Source organism: Callospermophilus lateralis, chromosome 2 (assembly GCF_048772815.1).
Source record: "Callospermophilus lateralis isolate mCalLat2 chromosome 2, mCalLat2.hap1, whole genome shotgun sequence".
Classification (NCBI taxonomy): domain Eukaryota; kingdom Metazoa; phylum Chordata; class Mammalia; order Rodentia; family Sciuridae; genus Callospermophilus; species Callospermophilus lateralis.
In genome coordinates, this window is record NC_135306.1 from 141,270,985 (window position 1) to 141,290,834 (window position 19,850).

General features: G+C 36.8%; 1 protein-coding gene across 11 annotated transcripts in view; it reads left to right on the plus strand.

The window, feature by feature from the left end:
• The window catches only part of Dlg2 (discs large MAGUK scaffold protein 2), a 1,165,863-nt gene that overhangs the window by 1,137,199 nt on the left and 8,814 nt on the right, over positions 1-19,850 (plus strand). For 10 of the 11 annotated variants that reach the window (XM_076843911.2, XM_076843917.2, XM_076843908.2 and 7 more), the window contains 3 exons: positions 10,314-10,364; positions 11,481-11,582; positions 13,891-14,063. In XM_076843911.2, the coding sequence (XP_076700026.1) occupies positions 10,314-10,364; positions 11,481-11,582; positions 13,891-14,063 (326 nt within the window). Of the gene's footprint in view, positions 1-2,469; positions 2,512-10,313; positions 10,365-11,480; positions 11,583-13,890; positions 14,064-19,850 lie in introns of all 11 variants that reach the window. The other variant, XM_076843914.2, reaches the window with a different exon arrangement.

Here is a 19,850-nt window from a genome sequence, read left to right on the forward strand (position 1 = left end):
TTTCAATCGTTTTGTTCTGCATGTCAGCATTTAAAAGCAAAGTGTGTCAGGCACTCTAACTTCTGTTGCAGTTAACTCCTTCCCTTTCTGACCATGTGATATGGCCAACATGGTCCTGATGCTCACCATAGCATCACTTGCTCTACTGCCTAATTCTTCCCCAGAGAGCAAGAAACCATGTTGCAAGAAAGGGTGAGCTAAATGTCCTAGAAAAGCAAAGTAGAAATATACTTTATGTTCTTTCTTCTGCCTTTTCACATGGAAATATTTAATTAGCTTGCCAAATTTCATAATTGAATTGTACTTTGCTATTAGTAAAGGAGCTACTCTGTAGTCAAAAGGAACATGCATTCTTGAAAAATAAACATTAAGCTATTTGATCTTCCATGAATAATTCTTTGTCATTAACTTTGATCTTTTCTGACTTGCAGTGATCCTGCTTCAAACGTTTGTATGATAAAGTTTTAGATATGTATTAATATCTTTTTCTATCAGTGATTTATTAGCTGCATTATATAACCAAGTCTTTTGTAGCATAGAACAAAAATTATATGTATTAGACCTTTACATTCTAGTTATTCATGTTTTCAGTCTGTGTCTTATTACATTTAGCAATTAAAACTAATTTTCCTATGTATCAATATGCTATGATTTTTCTTTCTTTAATACTAATCCTATTGTGTAGGCACCAATGAAATAAGAACAGAATTTTGTGTCTTTTGCAGTTGTATCACATGTTCAATTTTATTTTGACAGCTATGGGTGATATTTTTATAAGCTGTTCATGTCATTTTATAAAACAATAGCATTGTTTTCAAGGGTTGTTTACATAATCCCACATAATACCTTTCATACTTCAAGTTGTTCATTTAGAGTGGTTTTTAGATATGTATACATAGAAAACAACATCTGATTGGGAGTACTGATCTCTTTAAAGATGAAAACTTTATCTTTGAGACATTACAAGAATATGATGAAATTTTTCTTGAATTAGTGGGTAAAATTCAAATGCTATTTTCAACATTATTGCCATAGTATCAAGCATCATCAGAGAGAGTTTGTAAATTTTCAATTTGGGAGGGAAAAGAAAATGTTTTAATATATTATTAATATTGAACATCAATAAAAATCTTCATAACCCCCTGTTCAAAGTACTTAAGATAATAATGCCTGTGAACACACACCATTGTTGATCTTGATGGTCTTTCAGTGATAGAAAACAGACTTGCACAGATGCATTCACACTTCTTTCTCAGTGCCCCTTTGCACTTAGAACATGTGTGCCCAATTAGCAATGCAGAAAAGATTTGTGTAAATTTAACGTGCTTCAGTTTTCATGAGTTTCATGCAACAAAACAAGTCTGTATAACTGGCAAGAATACATAATATCTAAGCATTTTAAAGTGTTTTTTCACTATTAGAGCATAATATTATACTTTTTCCTCTTTCGTGTCAATCATGCGACAGGTCAATTTTTTTTAAAGTTGAAGTTATTACCAATGAGCTTCAGAAATCAAATAGTCTCATATACTTAACTAAAGTGATATACAAAAATGTTGATCATCTATAATTTAAATAGTATAGGTAAAAGCAAATGACTTTGGAAATGAAAGTGCTAATTCTGGCACATAACCAGTACACACATCCCTGCTATGTTAGCTAAGTTGTATTTGTATGAAAAAACAATCCAGAATGTCACTCTATGAGCACCTTATTCAGAATGAATTAATGACAGACTTCATGCTAGAACCAGCCTGAGCATCAGGCCATTTAACGACTGCCTAGTCGTACCCACAAAACCCAATAGCTATCCAGGCAAAGCTCTTAATATAAAAACAAGAAAATACTGAACTAATTCACAAAACATTTTCAGTGACTTCTTTCTTCCAAGATTTTTCTATTCACTCACTAAAACAGGAAAGATCTTCAAGCCTCCCTTTCAACCTGAGAATTAGTTTATGAAGTATTTAAGTAGAAACAAAAATCAAGAAATTCCAGGGATCAATTGGTGATTCAGTGTTCCTAGAGAATAATTAAAGGCCCAAATAGAGAAACACCTGCAAGAAAACAGTGCTTGCATACCTGAAGCTCCTGGATTTATAGTTAAGAAGGTATTCAGTTGAGACACATTGGCCTTTGTAACATGAATCTGGAAATCCAGCTGTAGGAATGGGTCATATAGTTTTTATAAAAAGAAAATTGTGTAGGTTTATATTCATTTTTTAATTAAAGATACTTTCCTTGTTTGCTAAAAGGAGGAAACAGCAATCAAGCAGCAGTTTCCTATAAAATGGCGATAAAGTTTTCATCTTCTTTATCTTACCTGAATTTTCTTAATGCAATCTACTCTGCAGCCTTTGACTTGCCTTTTGCTCACATTTCTAGTAGCCTTGCATGCATGTATTTCTTTCTGTTCTGGCTGCATTCCAATGCTTGGTATCTCTTTAATTTGCTGTGCTGTTCTTGCAGAACATGTTTCTTCTAATGCCAGCGATAGCGAAAGTAGCTACCGTAAGTTACTGCTTTGGTTTGCGGTTCTTTTCTTTGCAACTGCTCCATTGCCTGTGATAGTCATTTCAGAGTTTTGTTGTTGTTTTTCAATTGCTGCCTTTTGTCATTTTATCCAAAGCAAATGGCTTGAAATGAAATCAGCAATGGTTGCAGAAAGATACAGAAGACACTAGGGCCATCAGTGGACCCTAATGAGATTTGTGCAAGCAGTCAATCTTGCTAATATCAATTCCAACCTCAGCTGGTGGTGACCCAATGATTCAATTCTCACAGACAAAGTGCAAAAAAAGTTCAACATAGTGGATTTTGACATTCCACCGCCTGCCTCCCCCTGATCAATTTAAACTCCCTGCAGGAGGGTGAAGAAGTCATTATGATTTTATTTTCCTTATCATTTTGCCTTTTTCTGTTTTGTTCCCTTTTAAATCAGACATGAATCTTACATCACTTTCTCCTTGCTTAATATTTTAAACTAGATACTACATCTACATATCTAACTTTATTTGGGGGATGGTTGGGAAAGCAATGAGAAAGTTTCATCCTCTAATGGTGAAGGAACTCCCATTTGGGGAAAAAAAGTGAGCAAATGAGGTAACTGAAAAGGTAGGTAATTATTTTAAAATTATTTCTGTTTTTTTCTTTGGTCACCTCAAGCCATTTGCTTAGTGTATGGAAATACTCACCAAACACCAAACACCAAACACATCCTTTTGTTCAGTTCTTGTGGTTTCTTACCACCTACTTACTGGTTTTTGGTGACTAATATAGGTACAAATTGTCATTGGGATTCTTAGGACTTTTATAATATTAATTTGTACTCCTAATGAAAGGGATTTCCCAAAAAGCAATTGCCAAGGATATTAGAAAACTGCAGGCTCAATACATGACCACAGCTACCAAGGCAGAAATTGGTATTGTCTTTTGCTTAAATATCATAGTAATTAAAAACTAAAATCAGCTGGGGTATTTTCCCCCATGATATCATCACACTTTACAAGATTTTTTGAGTTGGAGTGCAAAATAGTGTTTTGGAATATTTTAAATGTAATTTGGATTTTGACAAAGGCATTGGAGAATCAGATTAGTAGCAGGTTAAAAAAAAAAAAAGGTGCAGAAGAAGAAAGATGGCAGATAAAGGTCCAGAAGAGGGAGATGAGAGAGATGAGACATGCCAAAGAATGAAGAGACAAAAATTGCAATGAGCATATTTATCATATGATATTAGAATCGCCCAATTTTCTTATCAATAGAAGTCTTAGAATTTCACCAAGTCTTATTGATGGAAGGATTAAAAGGGTAGCTTTCAACATGGTTCTTGACATTATGAGTTTCTTCTTACTCTTATAAATTTTTGACTAACCCAATTTAAAAAAAAAATTGTTTCTCCCATTTTTCATTTGATTTTAAACCAAAAAAAAAAAAAAAAAAAAAGCCACAAGCCAAGAAGTAACCAAAGCTTACTTTTGTTTTACTACTGGAGATTAAATCCAGAGGTGATTTACCACTGATACACATGCCCAGTCCTTTTTTAATTTGTTTTTTTGTTTTGTTTTGTTTTTAGTTTTTGTGAGGTTTGTTTTGTGTTTTTTAAGACAGTGTCTCACTGAGTTGCTGAGACTAGCCTCCAACTTGTGATCCTCTTGTCTCAGCTCCCCGAGTCACTGGGATTACAGGGGTGCAGCACAACTGGCTTTCTCAGTTATACAATTTATTTGTTGGCTTCCATGGAAACCATTGATACTAATTTCTTTAGTGTTCAGTTTTCAATTATCAAAACTGTTCTTTCTTCCAGTAGACAAATACATGGGAAAGGAAAACACCATGCCTTATTCTTCTCTATCTTCTATGGAATGTATATATAAGAAGTATCTTTTTATTTAGAAATCACATTTTTTTGGAGTATAGCCTCCTCTTCTGTATTTCAGAAGCAGGATTTTTTTTCCAGAATCATTATGTTATAAAAATCATGCAAAAGTTTTCAGCAGCTTGACAAGTTTTTGGAGTGATTGCCATAATTACATCAATAATTCCTTTTACTCTCAAATGGTAGCTGCTGTACACAAATGTTTATTGGATAAAGAAAAACATTTATATGTATCTTGAATTATCTATGAGAAGAAAGAAGAGTTGGAGGTAAATTCTATATTAGTAGGGCAAGTGTGGAATCTAATCATTATATTGGTTTGGAGTTACAGAAGGTCAGCCACTCAGATTTTCCTTACAAGTCATTTGTCAAAGCTAGAGGGAAAAAAAATTACATCATTTTTTCCTCCAAGATATAAATACAAAGGATTCCAGAAGAATATTAATTTGTCATCTATCATAAGCCAGGTTCCCTTCACTGGTACCATGAGACCCAGTATAAACATAAACTAACTCTGGATCTCAGCACACATATAGTAGGAGAAAGAGTTCAGTAAATGAGAATGTGCACAAAATGAGGCAGTACTAGGAGATAAGTTTGACTCAAGAATAATGAGAGAATCAGAGATGGTTTCAGAAAGGAAACTTTGATCTGAGCTTCAGAAAGATGAGACAGACACTTGCCAGCTAGGCAAAATGAGGAAGGGATTTTCTAGAAAGGGCAATGTTGTGACAAAATCCATAGAGGCTTGGCCCAGACTTTCAGAAAGAAGCAACTTTGAGATCAAAATAGGCTGCATTTTTCTACTGAATTCCTGGCTTTTGCTATAATTATGTCTAACTTTATCATCTTTTGAATAGCAGTATGAACAAAAACGACTCTTTTCACAAAGTCCAGGTGTTATATTTTACTTTTAGAACTATGCCATGTCCACTCTAGGAACAAAATGGCTATAATAAAGTGTGAGTGGTGAGAAATGGTCCCAGGTCCTTGTTCCACAGGCTCAAGGGTACCATTCACACTGCATCCTGGAGTTACATGTTAAGGCAAACTCACCTGAAGATATCCTGTTTCCTGAGATAACACCTGCACACACATCCATGGACACAGACCTCAATTTCTAATAAATAGATCAGCACTCTGCTACACCACCTCAGGCATATCAAATAATTATTTGTTCCAATTCCAACTACATTGAGAAGCAGCTAAAATGCAGTTAATCACAGGGTACATTGTCTAATTACACAAAATACCACATCAAAACTGTCTTAATTCTTGGCCAATTCCAAATTTCCATCTGCCAATAAAGAAGTGAAGTGAAGTCTGTATTTGGGGCTCTTGTGTACCATATCTTTCAGTTGTCCTTGTATTGGAAGGCGATAAATACCAAACAAGAATAATGGGGACCAGGCAAACCTCTGCAGCTGAAGACCTGCCTTCTCAAAGCTCTTGACACAGCATGGATGTGTAGGAGCTGATGATAATACTTTTAACCCACTGGGGTTCATAAGAAGGATTTTCAAAACAAGGATCTTGAAGAAATGATTTGAGTGAAACTGACATGTTGATATGAAAGCCAAGATTTCTCCACTGGAGTCTGAAAATAACGCACATATTCTTTGCTTTACTCCACTATTCTCAAGTTTTGCCCTTGGATGCCTTTAGTTCTTTCATCTTTATAGAGCAATTTTTCACTCCACCTGTTGTTTCATTTGACTTCTGCAATAAAACTATTACATGTATTTTACACTGATAGTCCACTTTTTAAGGGAAGAAGTTAAAGCTCCAAGAGGCTGTATACCTCATCAATAAGTGGTAGCACTACAGTTCCAACCAAGACCTTTTGCTTTAATTCCAGACATTTTTCACTCTTCCCTATACCTTGCTAGCCCAGCCTCTTGATGTTTTTATCTATTACATTCCAATCATCCCATGCTACTCATCCAATTAATATAGTCAACAATATTGACAAAACATTAACTATATGCTAATCCTTTCAAGGGCTTTATAAAGCAATTTATTCTTCTGAACATCCTATGAAGATGCTATGTGATTTTGTAAAAACTAAAGTATCAGTAGTCCCTTATATAAAATGAGTAGCTTAGATTAGAACTGAGATTGAAAATATATTTCAATCAAGATTTCAGCTCTGGTCAGTGAGCTGCCTGATGAGTTGTACTGAAAAGTATTCTGAGGCCACATTGAGTAATGCAGACAATGATCAGTTTGTGATGCCTATCAAGAACATAGAATGTAGGAATAATGTGCTACATACTTGCCTCTGAAGCACATGAACTCCAATCCTCACTTAGCCTAAAGTTTGATGGTTCTAAGAACCTAATTTATTCTTAATAGCCATCATATGCTACCATTAAATGCTGAATTTTGAACATTAAATGAACCACCATTGGTCGTCTCTTCCCACCCCTCTCTCGTTTCCAAGGATTCATGAAGTAAAGCACTTTACTTTCCCCAATCCTGAAGACATATTAGGGTCTTCTTCTGGATATATCTCACTGTGACTTGCTTCCAGTTTACAAACAAAATGTTTCATGGGGACTGCCACAAATCCTCTGCCAAGTCTCTGACAGCTGCAAACATCCACACACAGCTCTGTGCTGCTTGCCCACTTCCAGCCATGCAGTTGCCAAAACAAGACCAAGAAATAGTTTGTACCTTTTCACCAGCTGTTATTTCTTAAGTGCCAAATTCTTCTGAGAAAAAAATAGAAAAACTACTAAGGATGACTATTTTATGCAGATGACACAGTAGCACTTTTAAATAAAAGAGCCGATTTTGCAGATGGAACTCCTTATGGCCCCTCAGTGTGTCTGACCTGATTTCTGTCCCCTCGCCTTTGTTCCTTAGTAAGCTCTACCTCCACACACACACACACACACAGGGAATTCTACATTTCTCACCCTTTTGACACAGAGTGATACACTCAGCACAATCAAAACAAGATATGGTTTAAAATCTTGACTCCACCTCATCCTAGTTAAGGAAATAGGCCTCGATGTCTCTGAGCCTCAGTTTCTTCATCTGTAAAATGGGGATCATCAGAGCACCAACTACCTAAGAAAAACTGTCAACAATTAGAAGCCAATGGATGTGAAAGCCCCTCTAGACCCACAAAGTGCCAGTGATATGAGTTTTCTTCATTACTTCCCTTCTTTGTTAATCTAATGTTTCATTACTCACAGGGCTTTTCATTCTTGAATCTGAAAATGAAATTGACTTTACATTCACAGCTACTATGTCATGCCAACCTCCACAGCTTCCCTGCAGGCCTCCTTGGTATTCCCAGTACCCAGTTGTATGGAGCCTTGAGAACTGGGAGGAATCTTGACATAAAGGAAACTGCCATTTCTGCCTACCCATACCACTGTTCTGAGCAAGACCCAGCACCGTTCATAGTTGCAGAATGAAACTAAAGAGCGATGGATAAACAAGAAACTATAAAACTCTTTAAAAATTGATCAAACTGGGCACAGTGGCACACACCTGTAATCCCAGCAGCTAGGGAGGCTGAGGCAGAAGGATTGTGAGTTCAAAGCCAGCCACAGCAAAAGCAAGGCACTAATCAACTCAGTTATATCCTGTCTCTAAATAAAATACAAAATAGGGCTGGGGATGTGGCTCAGTGGTTGAGTGCCCCTGAGTTTAATCCCCAGTACCCCCCAAGCTATGTTTTGCCCTGATTTTTTTGAATCACAAATATATATACTGATATCAAATATCTTATTTAAGGCTTATTTAAGACATTTTAAAATGTCCCATCAGAATGATTTGCAAAGCTACTGGAAAGAGATTCATATGGAAGCATGACATGTTATGCTTATTTAGAGGAAACCATATTTCCCAAAGTGAAATGATCATATCGACAGAAACACAAAACAGAACCTATCTTTAGCCTCATTATTCATTCTGTTCCTCATAACTGAAATGAGAATGTGAATTCATTGACCTCTTTCTTTACGTTAAGCACTTGAATGCGCTCTGAGGATGCAGTGATAAATGAATCTCAGTATTTGCCTTTATGGAGTTCCCAGAATAATGGGAAGACTCAAATATTATTACCTGGTATTTGAAATTTATATTATCCCACAATCAGGATTCTCCTCTCATGTTATTTTATGGAGAACCCTCTATATAGTTTTACATTACAATGTTATCCTACCACACTTCTATCCTGAAAACTATGCATTTTTCCCCCAATAATTTTTACACTTCTCTTCTGAATGCTTATGACATGTATATACCTCAGGCTTTAGATACCTAGAGCTTAGCAGTCAATGGCCTTTTCTAAAATTTTGGCCTAGACTAAATTTCAGTAGTTCAGTTTATTCAAAAGGATTCATTCTTTTCCTGGATATAGAAAATTGTGAATCTGACTCATTGAGCACCAAACCCCTGCTCAGATATGGGAAAGTCCCCTGCACACTTCTGAGGCGACCACACATAGCTACCACTGAGGAGGAGGATTGACCCCCTCTCTGTACCATTAGGATGTAGCAGGGTCTAGCAGTTCGATCCTGAGAAGAAGCCTTCCTCGAGGCAAATCTCAGATATGGCTTAAGCCTGTAGCCATTCCTTACACTTGAAAAAGTAAGAGCCTACAAACCGTACCCCAGCCACCAAGTCTCCAGGGAAGACATCTGTACTCTATAATTGACCCACCTATTGTTTCACTTTACCAAAGCAGTTGCTATTATCAAAACAATCTTTGAAATTACCTCACTTCATGAAATCAACCCACTTTTCCTTGCTGCTGGGCCTACTGAAGGAGAACTTGGCATTGGCACACTGAGTATGTTTCAGGGGTGGTGAGCATATAAAGCAATGAGGTTCATAGCCCTTTGGCTTCAGAAAGTCTACATCATGTCCCATTCCTCTTCCACTACCTCTTCCAACAGACACAAAGTCATATCCAACAGTCCTAACCTATTTCCCCACCAAAGTTTAGTCAGTATGAGACCTAACACAAATAAAGGAGCAGACCCTTTAGGGTTTGCAATTGACTTGAGCTAAGCCCATGACCAATTTTTAACCAAATGGATAAGAGAGATGACTAAAACCTAATTATCAAAACCCAATTAACTCTCCACAGTTATTTTCTGACTTGAGACCCACACTGAATCAGCAGACTTACAGTGTTATCCTCTACGGGAGTGTAGAGGATAACACTTTTACGCCATAGTCTTCCTTAGTTCTCTTTCTGAAGTTTCAGGGCATGATTTAGCAGCAATTGCAAACCAATATATAAGGCACTCCTCTCAATTTGTTGTTGGTGGTGGTAGTGGTGGCTGCTGCTGAGAATCCAACCCAGGGTCTCACACAAGCTAAGCACACACTCCACCACTGAACTTCACTTCCAGCCTCCTCTCAATTTTTAACCTTCTTTAATTGGCCCACAATATTCTCCTGATGACTTAATATTAAGGAAAAAAATCTTTAGTGTCCTGTAATTTTCTAATGAAATTTTACATCATAAATGAAATAAACAGACATTTGCTTTTAAACAATGTTCAAAAATATAAGATGCAATAAAAGAAAAAATTAGAAGAGGTAGCAATGAACTGATGGATAGACCCTTTCCTTGAGCTAAATGGCTTTAAATTTAGGTGGTCACGCTTGGTGTAGTGGCATGGCACTCCATTAGAAACATAAGACAGTGAGCAGACTCACAGATCCTTACTGTGTTGCTGAGAACCACAGCCAGTTTTTATGTAGAGTTATGACTGCGAGATAACCTAACACTAAGACAGTGCTAAAGAATTCTATGAGGATGAAGGAAATTTTTGAATGGTCCAGGGAGAGAGAGCAAGGAAAATTAACCCTGAACTGTGTCTGCTTCCTATGTTTCAGAGCAGGGACTTTAGCTCTGGTGAATTACTGGTTGTTAGTCGACTGTAATTTTCCTCTCTTTTCTTCTCAGGAGGGCAAGAAGACCTCATTCTTTCCTATGAGCCTGTCACAAGGCAGGAAAGTAAGTTTCCCAGCATTCTCGGGTTCCTGATTTCCAGGCCATAACAGGTGACACAATTGAAGGAGGGAAACAGTGACGGCTAAGGAAAATACACTCGGCTTAAAACTCAGTTGCCCCTAAACTACACCCTACTGTCTTTCTTTGGCCCTGTCACCATACAACAACTTCCCTGCGAAACATGACCAATACCAGCTCCCAAGAGGATGTAGCAGCCCTTCAAATGAGTGGCCCTTAGTGGAAAGGAGTACATCCAAGTGTCTGGCTAGAGAGCCCTAGCCAGAGACCTGAAGGCTAAATCTTCCCAGGAGGCTTGTGTTAGCCCAGGACTGAGAACATTCTAGCAGATCTAAGATAGAGCTATCTGAAGGCTGCCCAGGGAAACTGACTTAATTTTTCTGGAGGCCATTTATACAGAAGCTGATGGCTATTGACAAGGATGTTGCAGAGAAAATTCAAGCATCAGAGTTGCCAAATGAACTTCAGAGATCCTTTGAATACCAGATACAAAGGAATTAGGAAAACCCCAGCAGAGCACAGAGTATTTTGAGCTGAGAGAAAGAAATTATAAAAACATAAACTCTCATTACTACTAACAATTGCTTTTAAACAATGGCCAAACAGCTGGTTTGAATTCTTTCTTTCTCCCACTCAACTGACTAAACCAAGTGTTTTGACATTGTGTAGGCATAACTGAAGAATAAGCAAAACTCTTCCAAATGCTTTTCTTTTTTTTTTTAACATTTTTCTAGTTGTAGATGGTCACAATACCTTTATTTTATTTACTTTTATGTGGTGCTGAGGATTGAACCCAGCGCCTCACACATGCGAGGCAAGCGCTCCAACACTGAGCCACAACCCCAGCCCCTATTGACAGTACCTTCAGTTGCTTTTCGGGGGGGGGGGGGGGGCGGCGGGGGGAAGTCCCAGACAGTAGGCACAGTCAACATCCTGAGGAGTAAACATTCATTTCCCTATGTTGGGTAATTGATCCAACGTTATTCCCTTGGCAGTTCTTACTGTTTGGCAGTTTCACTTTAAGAATCACCCTTGCAGGACAATTTTTCAATGATCTCCAAGTCAGTCTCCTTATCTACATCTTCTTTTCCCTATCTGCAGTAAACTATACCCGGCCAGTGATTATCCTGGGCCCCATGAAGGATCGAATCAATGACGACTTGATATCTGAATTTCCTGATAAATTTGGCTCCTGTGTGCCTCGTAAGTATCATTTCTCTTTTTTACAGGAAAAAGCTTGGATTGTTTATGATAAAATAATATTATTCTTCCGGTAGTTTCTGGTTTTCCAAATACCACCAGTTACCCATTATCTGAGCACTGTCTTTCAACTCTCTGCCTAACACTTTCCATCTATGCTGCCATGTGCTGTTCTCTATTTGGTAAGTATGATAATGTTCTCTCCAAACTGACTGTAGTCCCATAGAAGGTAGGCAAAATCTCTGTAAACCCCTAGCACTTAAAACAGCATAAAATTTATGATAGGCCACAGAATGTTCTTACAGACTGACTAAAATGCCACTACAACATCTTATTCCATAGAATGAGGGAGATCAGAATCAGTTATATATTAAAATCTTCTCAGGATGACCTAGGACAATTTGTTAATCCCAAAATCAAATAGCCTTTCCATGAGTTTTGACAGTACAGGTCTTAGGAGAACGAAAACAAGATGTCTGAGACTTTATTCTACCCTAAAAACCTCTGAAAACTTTAATCTGCTTTGTCATAATTGACAAACATTGGGTCTCCTAATCCCTCTGTAGCTCTGTAAGCTTATGCTTGCTATAACTTTTCCCCCTACCATCACACTTTGCCATCCACCCCCATGCACAGAGACCTTCTGTGCAGACAAGCTCACTAGCAAAATTGAGCTTACTACATAAGGAAACTCATAAATCTGATCCCAACAAATACTTCTCCCTCATTCTTCAAGTGTCTCTAACATTTCAATAGTGCAAATTTCCCCTAGAGTAATAAAGAATAGCAGGATTCATATGTATTACATGGGCAAAAGACAGCTAGGATGATTGCTGCATCTCCTGAGTCAGTTCCCAGAGACGTTCCCAGCCTTGGGAAGAGTTCCTTCCACAGAACATATCCCAATAAAGTCTTCAGATGGAAAAGCTCAAATAAAGCCCACTGTTTCTTCCAGTTGGATCTTCCACTTTTTATTTATTTATTTATTCTAATTAGGTATATGTGACATAGAATGCATTTTGATTCATTGATCTTTCACTTTTTGAGAGAAATAAAACAAAGTTCTTAAGCATTACATCCACTTCCCCTTCATCTCACACATGCTACTTTTTTCATTAATAGCACTATTTCATGATAAGCGTGCATGTTCATTGTACAAAACTTGAAAAATGCAAAAAAGAAACTTAAACAAGAAAGTAAAAAGTACACAGAATGCCCCATAACATCCAGAAATAACATCATGGATATATTATTTCTTCCACTACATACGTTTTTCATATGATAGATGGGCTTTTGACATTATTTAAAATTTTATGTAATTATTTTAATGATCAGTATGTCATAATTAATCATTCTTCATTTATGGATACCTTGGGTTTTCTCTATTTTTCATCACTGAATTTATAATTGAACTATAAAATCATTATTTACAAATTAATAAAATTAATATCTTTAGGGTTAAAACTGTATCTGAAGTTTCAATCACTTTTAACATAGATTCTTAGAAAATAACTGAGTAAAACTTTAGATATTTTTAGATATATTTTAACTTTTTTAAGTCATATCGCTAGATGTTTTTCCCCTCTTTCCAAACCATGTAAGTGCAATGGTTAGACTTGCTGACTTTTCGTCCCATCTGTACTGTGATTTTCTTATTACACATATTTTTTAAATCCCTGAACACATTATAACTGTATGACAATGTTTTTCTCCTAGTTACATGACTTTATTTCTTTGCTTATCTCATAATTTTTATTTTGTGTCAGACACTACAGTGGTGTATTGCTGGGAATCAGATTTTGTTATCTTCCTTCATGTAATATATTTGTTCTGGAAAGCAACTGCCAAAACAGTTTGTTCCAGCTGCAATTTGGCTTTAGACTTTGTAAAGATGGGTCTAGAGCAAGTCTAGAGTAATTCCAGAATGTGGCCTTTCTGGGGTTTCAATCAAATGCCCAATTCTGGCTGAACTCCAGTGTCTCCTAACACTGTGTAACCTCTATACTTTCCAAGTGGAAAGGACCCCTAGGTAGAGAGGTGTAGTGAATGTGCAGTTTCTCTCATATATTTTTATTATCTCAAAATTACAGTTCTTCACTGTTAATTGGTGCCTGAAAACAGTTGTTCCATATTAAGTTTTATAATTTTTTATAGTAGGAGGTTAAGACTGGTACCTGTTACCATGTCATGGTTCATCATATTACATATGTTTATGTATCTATATGGGGGCATGGTAGAGAAAAATAGGTGGTGGAAAGGAAGCTTATAAAAATAAATGTGCCTTAATTTTTTTATTTCTTATTTTGTAAAGATACTACAAGGCCGAAGCGTGACTATGAAGTGGATGGGAGAGACTATCACTTTGTCATTTCCAGAGAACAAATGGAGAAAGATATTCAAGAGCACAAATTTATAGAAGCTGGCCAGTACAATGACAATTTATATGGAACCAGTGTGCAGTCTGTGAGATTTGTAGCAGAAAGGGTACGTTTGCCAATCTCCTTATAACTCTCCACAAGAGTATATCTAGGTGGCAAACTGTGTCTTTTTTTTTAATCATTACTCTTTCCTGATTGCAGTTGAAAAACTTTGATTAAATATTCCTTTTAAGGTTTCCAAGGAGAGAATCACCTTAGAGCAATGTCATTAATCTATATTCTAATCTCAATAAAGTATTCTAACTACATGGAAAGGGGAGAGAACAGAGGATCTATAAAGTTAGTTAATAGCCGTAAGTTTATGGGGCCTCAGTTTATTCTTGACTCTCTGAGACCCTAATAAATAAAACCTTTAAGGATAATAAATAAAACCTTTGTTATTTTTGGTTACCTAGTTGTGTTCAAAGGATTTACTTCTCTATTTCTCCTTTTCTCCCTCTCCCCACCCCCATCTCAAAACTTGCTATCTTCATGTTGGAGGGGGAGACACATCAGAAAAGTTTCAATTTAGAAAAAATGTCAGTGCTGTCATTTCCCTCTTCCTGACCATTTCAGAAGCAGGGAAAATAGGAGAATAAGAGAGAAGAGGATAGGAAGATACTTGAATGGGGCTTTAGAATGTGCCCATACAGAGATGCCATCTCCTAGAAACACAAAGATGCAAAGTCAGAAAATATTTGTCAGGTTGGTTGGATTTGATGTGACGCTTTCCGCCCTTTCGATGTACTAATAAAAGTCAAACAAATTTTTCTAAGATGAAAAGATGGCTAAATAGAGGTGGCCAACTTTGTCTTCTTTCTCCACAAAGAACAATGAAAGTAACAGATATGTAGCTGCATTTCAAAGTGAGCAAAGGGAGGAGAATACTGGAAATCAGCAAGAGAGAGATTGGAACCTTATAAGATTCAGAGACCTGGGACAACAGCACAGAAAGAAAATTACAACACTCTGACAACTGCAACCCCCAGTTCCATAGCCAGGGAACACACAGTCCCTGGCTCCAACTTGGTCCAGCAGAGTGACTCTGATGCAAGCTCACTGGGTCCTGCACTGTAGGATATATAGGTATTGTGACATGGAGGGGAATAGAGGGTGCCACCCTCAACAGTCAGGAGATCAGGAGGCCTGTTCTCTGAGACCAAGTGCAAATCCATCTGTGTGGCTTTATGCCAGTTTCAGGACTGAAAACAGATTCCCAAATGGTTTCTTCCATCCCTGCCCTCTGTGCAGCATTTAGGCAATTGTTTCTGACAGAGTGAGAAGGGAACACCATGATTCTCACTGCTACCTGGCTCACAGGGACATGTTGAGGGGTTCTTGAGTGACTTTACTACATCAGCTATCTCCTTACTCTTGAACATGCAAGGTGGGGAGGGTCAAGAGCAACTTCACCTAGCTACATGCATGTCCCACTCCCACTTGTTCCTGGGCAGGCACTACAGCTGAAGGGGTTCAGGATGTAGAAAAGCCCCAGCTACTGTCCCACCCATTGGCATGCATGGCCAAGTTCCAAGAGGAACTTCACCCAGCTCCAGTTGAGTTCCCACTCCCCAGGCAGCACAGTCACTGAAGCACAAGAACACCAGGGTCCCTGCTGCCATGACACATACACCATTTCCAGTGCTGCCTGCTACTGCATCTGGTTTGACCACACAGTGCTGTCCAGACTGGCTGAGTGCCACAGAGTAGGTGCTGCAGTTCCCACCAATGCCTCTCCCCAGTTCTCACATCACTGAGTAATTGTAAGAAAAATGTACTGAGCCTTTCACCATGCTGGGGCCACCAGTGCCAAGGGCTCTTGCTAGTAACAGAGCTAACATTAAAAATACCTGAGGAAACTCTTGTGGCATGATGGGAGCCACCACTTCTGTCACAGGAGCAGGCACACAGTGAACACCCCACACCTACTGCTGTCTGCACTACAACTGCCTGAACCACTAGAGTATCTTCATTCTTATGTGGCCTGCAGAAATAATGAGTCTCTGTGACTCCCCCAAAGTACACATTGTGATGAAGTCATTATTTACAGCCAAAGAAGCTATAAGGGGAGTCACTATGCTACCCAGCTAGAATTAAAGCCAACATTGCCTAACAAACCAACACCCCATGATCCAGCTTCATGAAAAAGCTGCTAAGTAGGTCACTCCATAAAATTAGTAGAGAAATTTGATACAATAGATGCACAAATCTCACCATAAAAAAACAAATATAAAAGCACAAGGTAGGTAACATGACACCTCCAAAAGAACATAATAATGTTCTAGCAACAGATAGCAAAGAAGTCAAAATGAGTGAAATGCCTCATAAAGAATAAGTGACTACAAAATGTTCTATGAGATCAAAGAGAATAGAGACAAACCATTAAATGAAATTTGGAAGACAACGCAGGATATAAATGAGATATGCAGTAAAGAGACATTCTGAAAAATAACTAAATAGAAATCTGGGAAATTAAGAGCTCAACAAATCAAATTAAAAAATACAATTGAAAGCCTCAAAATCAGACTAGATCAAGCAGAAGAAAGAATATCTAAATTTGAAGACAGTTTCCAGTCAGAAAAAAAAATTAAAAAGAAGAAGAGTATTACAGACCTATAAGCCTCATTAAATGTATAAACATCTACATTTGGGGGGTTACTTAAAAGTGAAGGTCATTTTTTTGGATTACTCAAAAGTGAAGGTCATAGGGGAAAAAAAGCTAAGATAATAGAAAACCTATTCAATGAAATAATAATAGAAAACTTCCCTAATTTGGGGAAACATATGAACACTCATATATAGGAGACTTATGGGACCCCAAACCGACATGACCAGAAAGTATATTTACCACAGCATATTATGAGTATACTATCAAGGGTCCAAGACAAAGAAAAACTCTAAAATCTATAAGACAAAGCATAAAATTATATTTAAGTTGTATTTTACTAACTGTAGATTCCTGTTAGAAATAGAAACTTTGTATTCCAAGAAGGAATGGAATGACATATTCTAAGTCCTGAAAGAAAATAACTGCCAACCCACCGTATCTACTAAGGCTATCCTTCAGAAATAAAGAAGAAATAAATACCTGCCAAGACAAGCAAAAACTGAGGAAATTCATGATGATCAAATTAACTTTACAAAAGATAAGTAAGAGAGTCCTACATCCACAAGTGAAAGAAAGATAACTACCATCATGAAAGCATCTAAATGTATAAATCCCACTAGAAGAATTGAAACACAAAAGAGAAGTGAAAAAGAACCCAATACTATCAACAGAATAAACCATCAAACCACAAAGATGAACAAGAGAGGAAGAAAGAATAGAGACTATTCAAAACAACTAGAAGAAATTTTTTAAAAAATTATAGGAATAAGTCCTTACCTACCAATGATAACCTTAAATGCAACAAACTAAATTCTCCAATTAAAAGTACAGATTGGTTGAATGAATGTAAAAAAAGAAAAACGCATGTTGCCTATAAGAAACTGACTTCACAAGTAATGACACACACAGACTGAAAATGGAAGGATAGAAAATAGTACTCCAAGCAATGAAAATCTAAAATGAGCAGGAATAGCTACGCATATTTCCAGCAAAATAGACTTAAAGAAAAAACTAAGAAGAGATAAAGAAGGCCACTTCATAATGATCAAGAGATAAATTTATGAAGAAATTATAGTGATTATAAATCTATATGCATCTAATTTCAGAGAACCCAACTTTACAAGACAAACACTATTAAACCTAAACGAAGAGATAGGATCTAAAACAATAATAGTGAGGGATTCCAACACCCTTCTATTTCCAATGTACATCCAGACAAAACATCAAAGAAACAGACTTAAATTACACCATAAATCAAAAAGGCAAAACATAATTTAAAGAACATTTCTATTCAACAATGTGGAATAGACATTCTTTTTATCAGCCCATTGAAACTTCTCTAGAATCCACCATATATGACACAAAACAAGTCTTAACAGATTCAAGAAAATTTAAATCATACCCTGTATCTTTTCTGATTATAATGGAATAAAACTGGAAATCATCAACGAAAGAAATTTTAGAAATTACATAAATATATAGAAACTGAACAACACAGATTTGAACAGTGAGTCATTGAGAAAGGAAGAAAGGAATTTTTTTAATTACTCAAAACAAGTGAAAATGGAAATACAGCATACCAAAAACTTGTGGGATGCAAAAAAAGTAGTACTAAGTAGGAAGTTCCTAGCAATGAATATCTACATTTTAAAAATATAAACTAAAATTTCAAGTAAGCAACCTAACGCTATATCTCTTAGATACAGGACTCAGAAGAGCAAGAATAAACAAAATCCAAAATTAATAGAAAGAAATAAAAAAGATGAGCGGGGAAATAAATGACACAGAGACTATTAAAAATACAAAAGTTCAATAAAATAGAATTGGTTTTTTGAAAATATAAATAACATTTACAAAATGTTAGCTGAATTAACCTAAGAAAAGAAGAGAGAAGGGCCAAATAAATAAAAGCAGAAATGGAAAAGAAAACATTGCAACCAATACCAGAGAAATACAGAAGATCATTAAGGATTATTATGAAAAACCATATGCTAACAAATTAAAAACCCCAGAAGATATGGATAAATTTCTGGACATACATGGTATATCAAAATTGAACCATGAGCATATAAAATCCTGAATAAATCCAGTAATTATATAGAATTGGTTTAAAGGAAAGCCTTCTCTTATACAAAGGAAAGCCAGGACTTCACGGGCTTCACTGTTGAATTTTACCAAAATTTAAATAACAAATGCCAATTCTTCTTAATCTATTCCACAGACTTGAGAGGGAAACTTTCCACACTCAGATGAGGTCAGAATTACCCTGTTGCAAAAAATAGACAAGGATACAAAAGAAAAAGAAAATTACAATATCCCTGATGAATCATAGTTGCAAAAATTCTCAACAACAAAAAAAACTAGCAAATCAAGTTGAATATGTGGGTGTATGCCGATAGTCCCAGCAACTTGGAAGGCTGAGGCAGGAACAGCCTCTTCAATAAATGGTGCTTGGAAAACTGGATATCCATGGGCAGAATACTGAAACTGTCACCATATACAAAAACAAACTCAAGATAGATAAAGGCTTAAATCTAAGATCTGAAACTTAAACCACTAAAAGTAAGCACTTCAAGACACTGGTACAGGCAATGATTTTCGGGATAGGCCCTCAAAAGCACAGGAAACCAAAACAAAAATTGACAAATAGAATTAAATCAAACTAAAACCTACTGCACAGCAAAGGAAACAATCAAGAGTGAACAGATGGAGCTGGGGATGTAGCTCAGTTGGTAGAGTGCTTGCCTCACATGAACAAGGTCCTAGGTTCAATCCCCAACATCACAAAAAAGAGTGAAGGGATAACCTACAGAATGGGAGAAAATATCCACCAGCTATTCAATGTGACCAGGGTTAATATTCGAAATATGTAAAAAAACTAAAACAAAATGCTCTGATTTGTTTTTAAAAATGGGTATTGTGCTTTGGATCTACGAAGTCCCACAAAGGCCCATGTGTTATAGGCTTTGCAGTAATGTTAAATAGAAGTAGGGCTTTGGGGAAGTAATTAGATCACATAGGCTCTCATAGGCTCTCTTCTCTGCAGTGTTTTAATCCACTGATAGTCTCATAATTTGATGGCATTATTGAGAGACGGTACAAACTGTAGGAGGTGGGACCTAGTTGGTAGACATAGGTCACTGGGTATATGCCTGGAAAGGTATATTTGGTCCTGACCCCTTCCCTTGCTTACTTTCTGCTTCGCAGGCACCAAGATATAAGCAGGTTTGGCTGTCATCAAAGAAT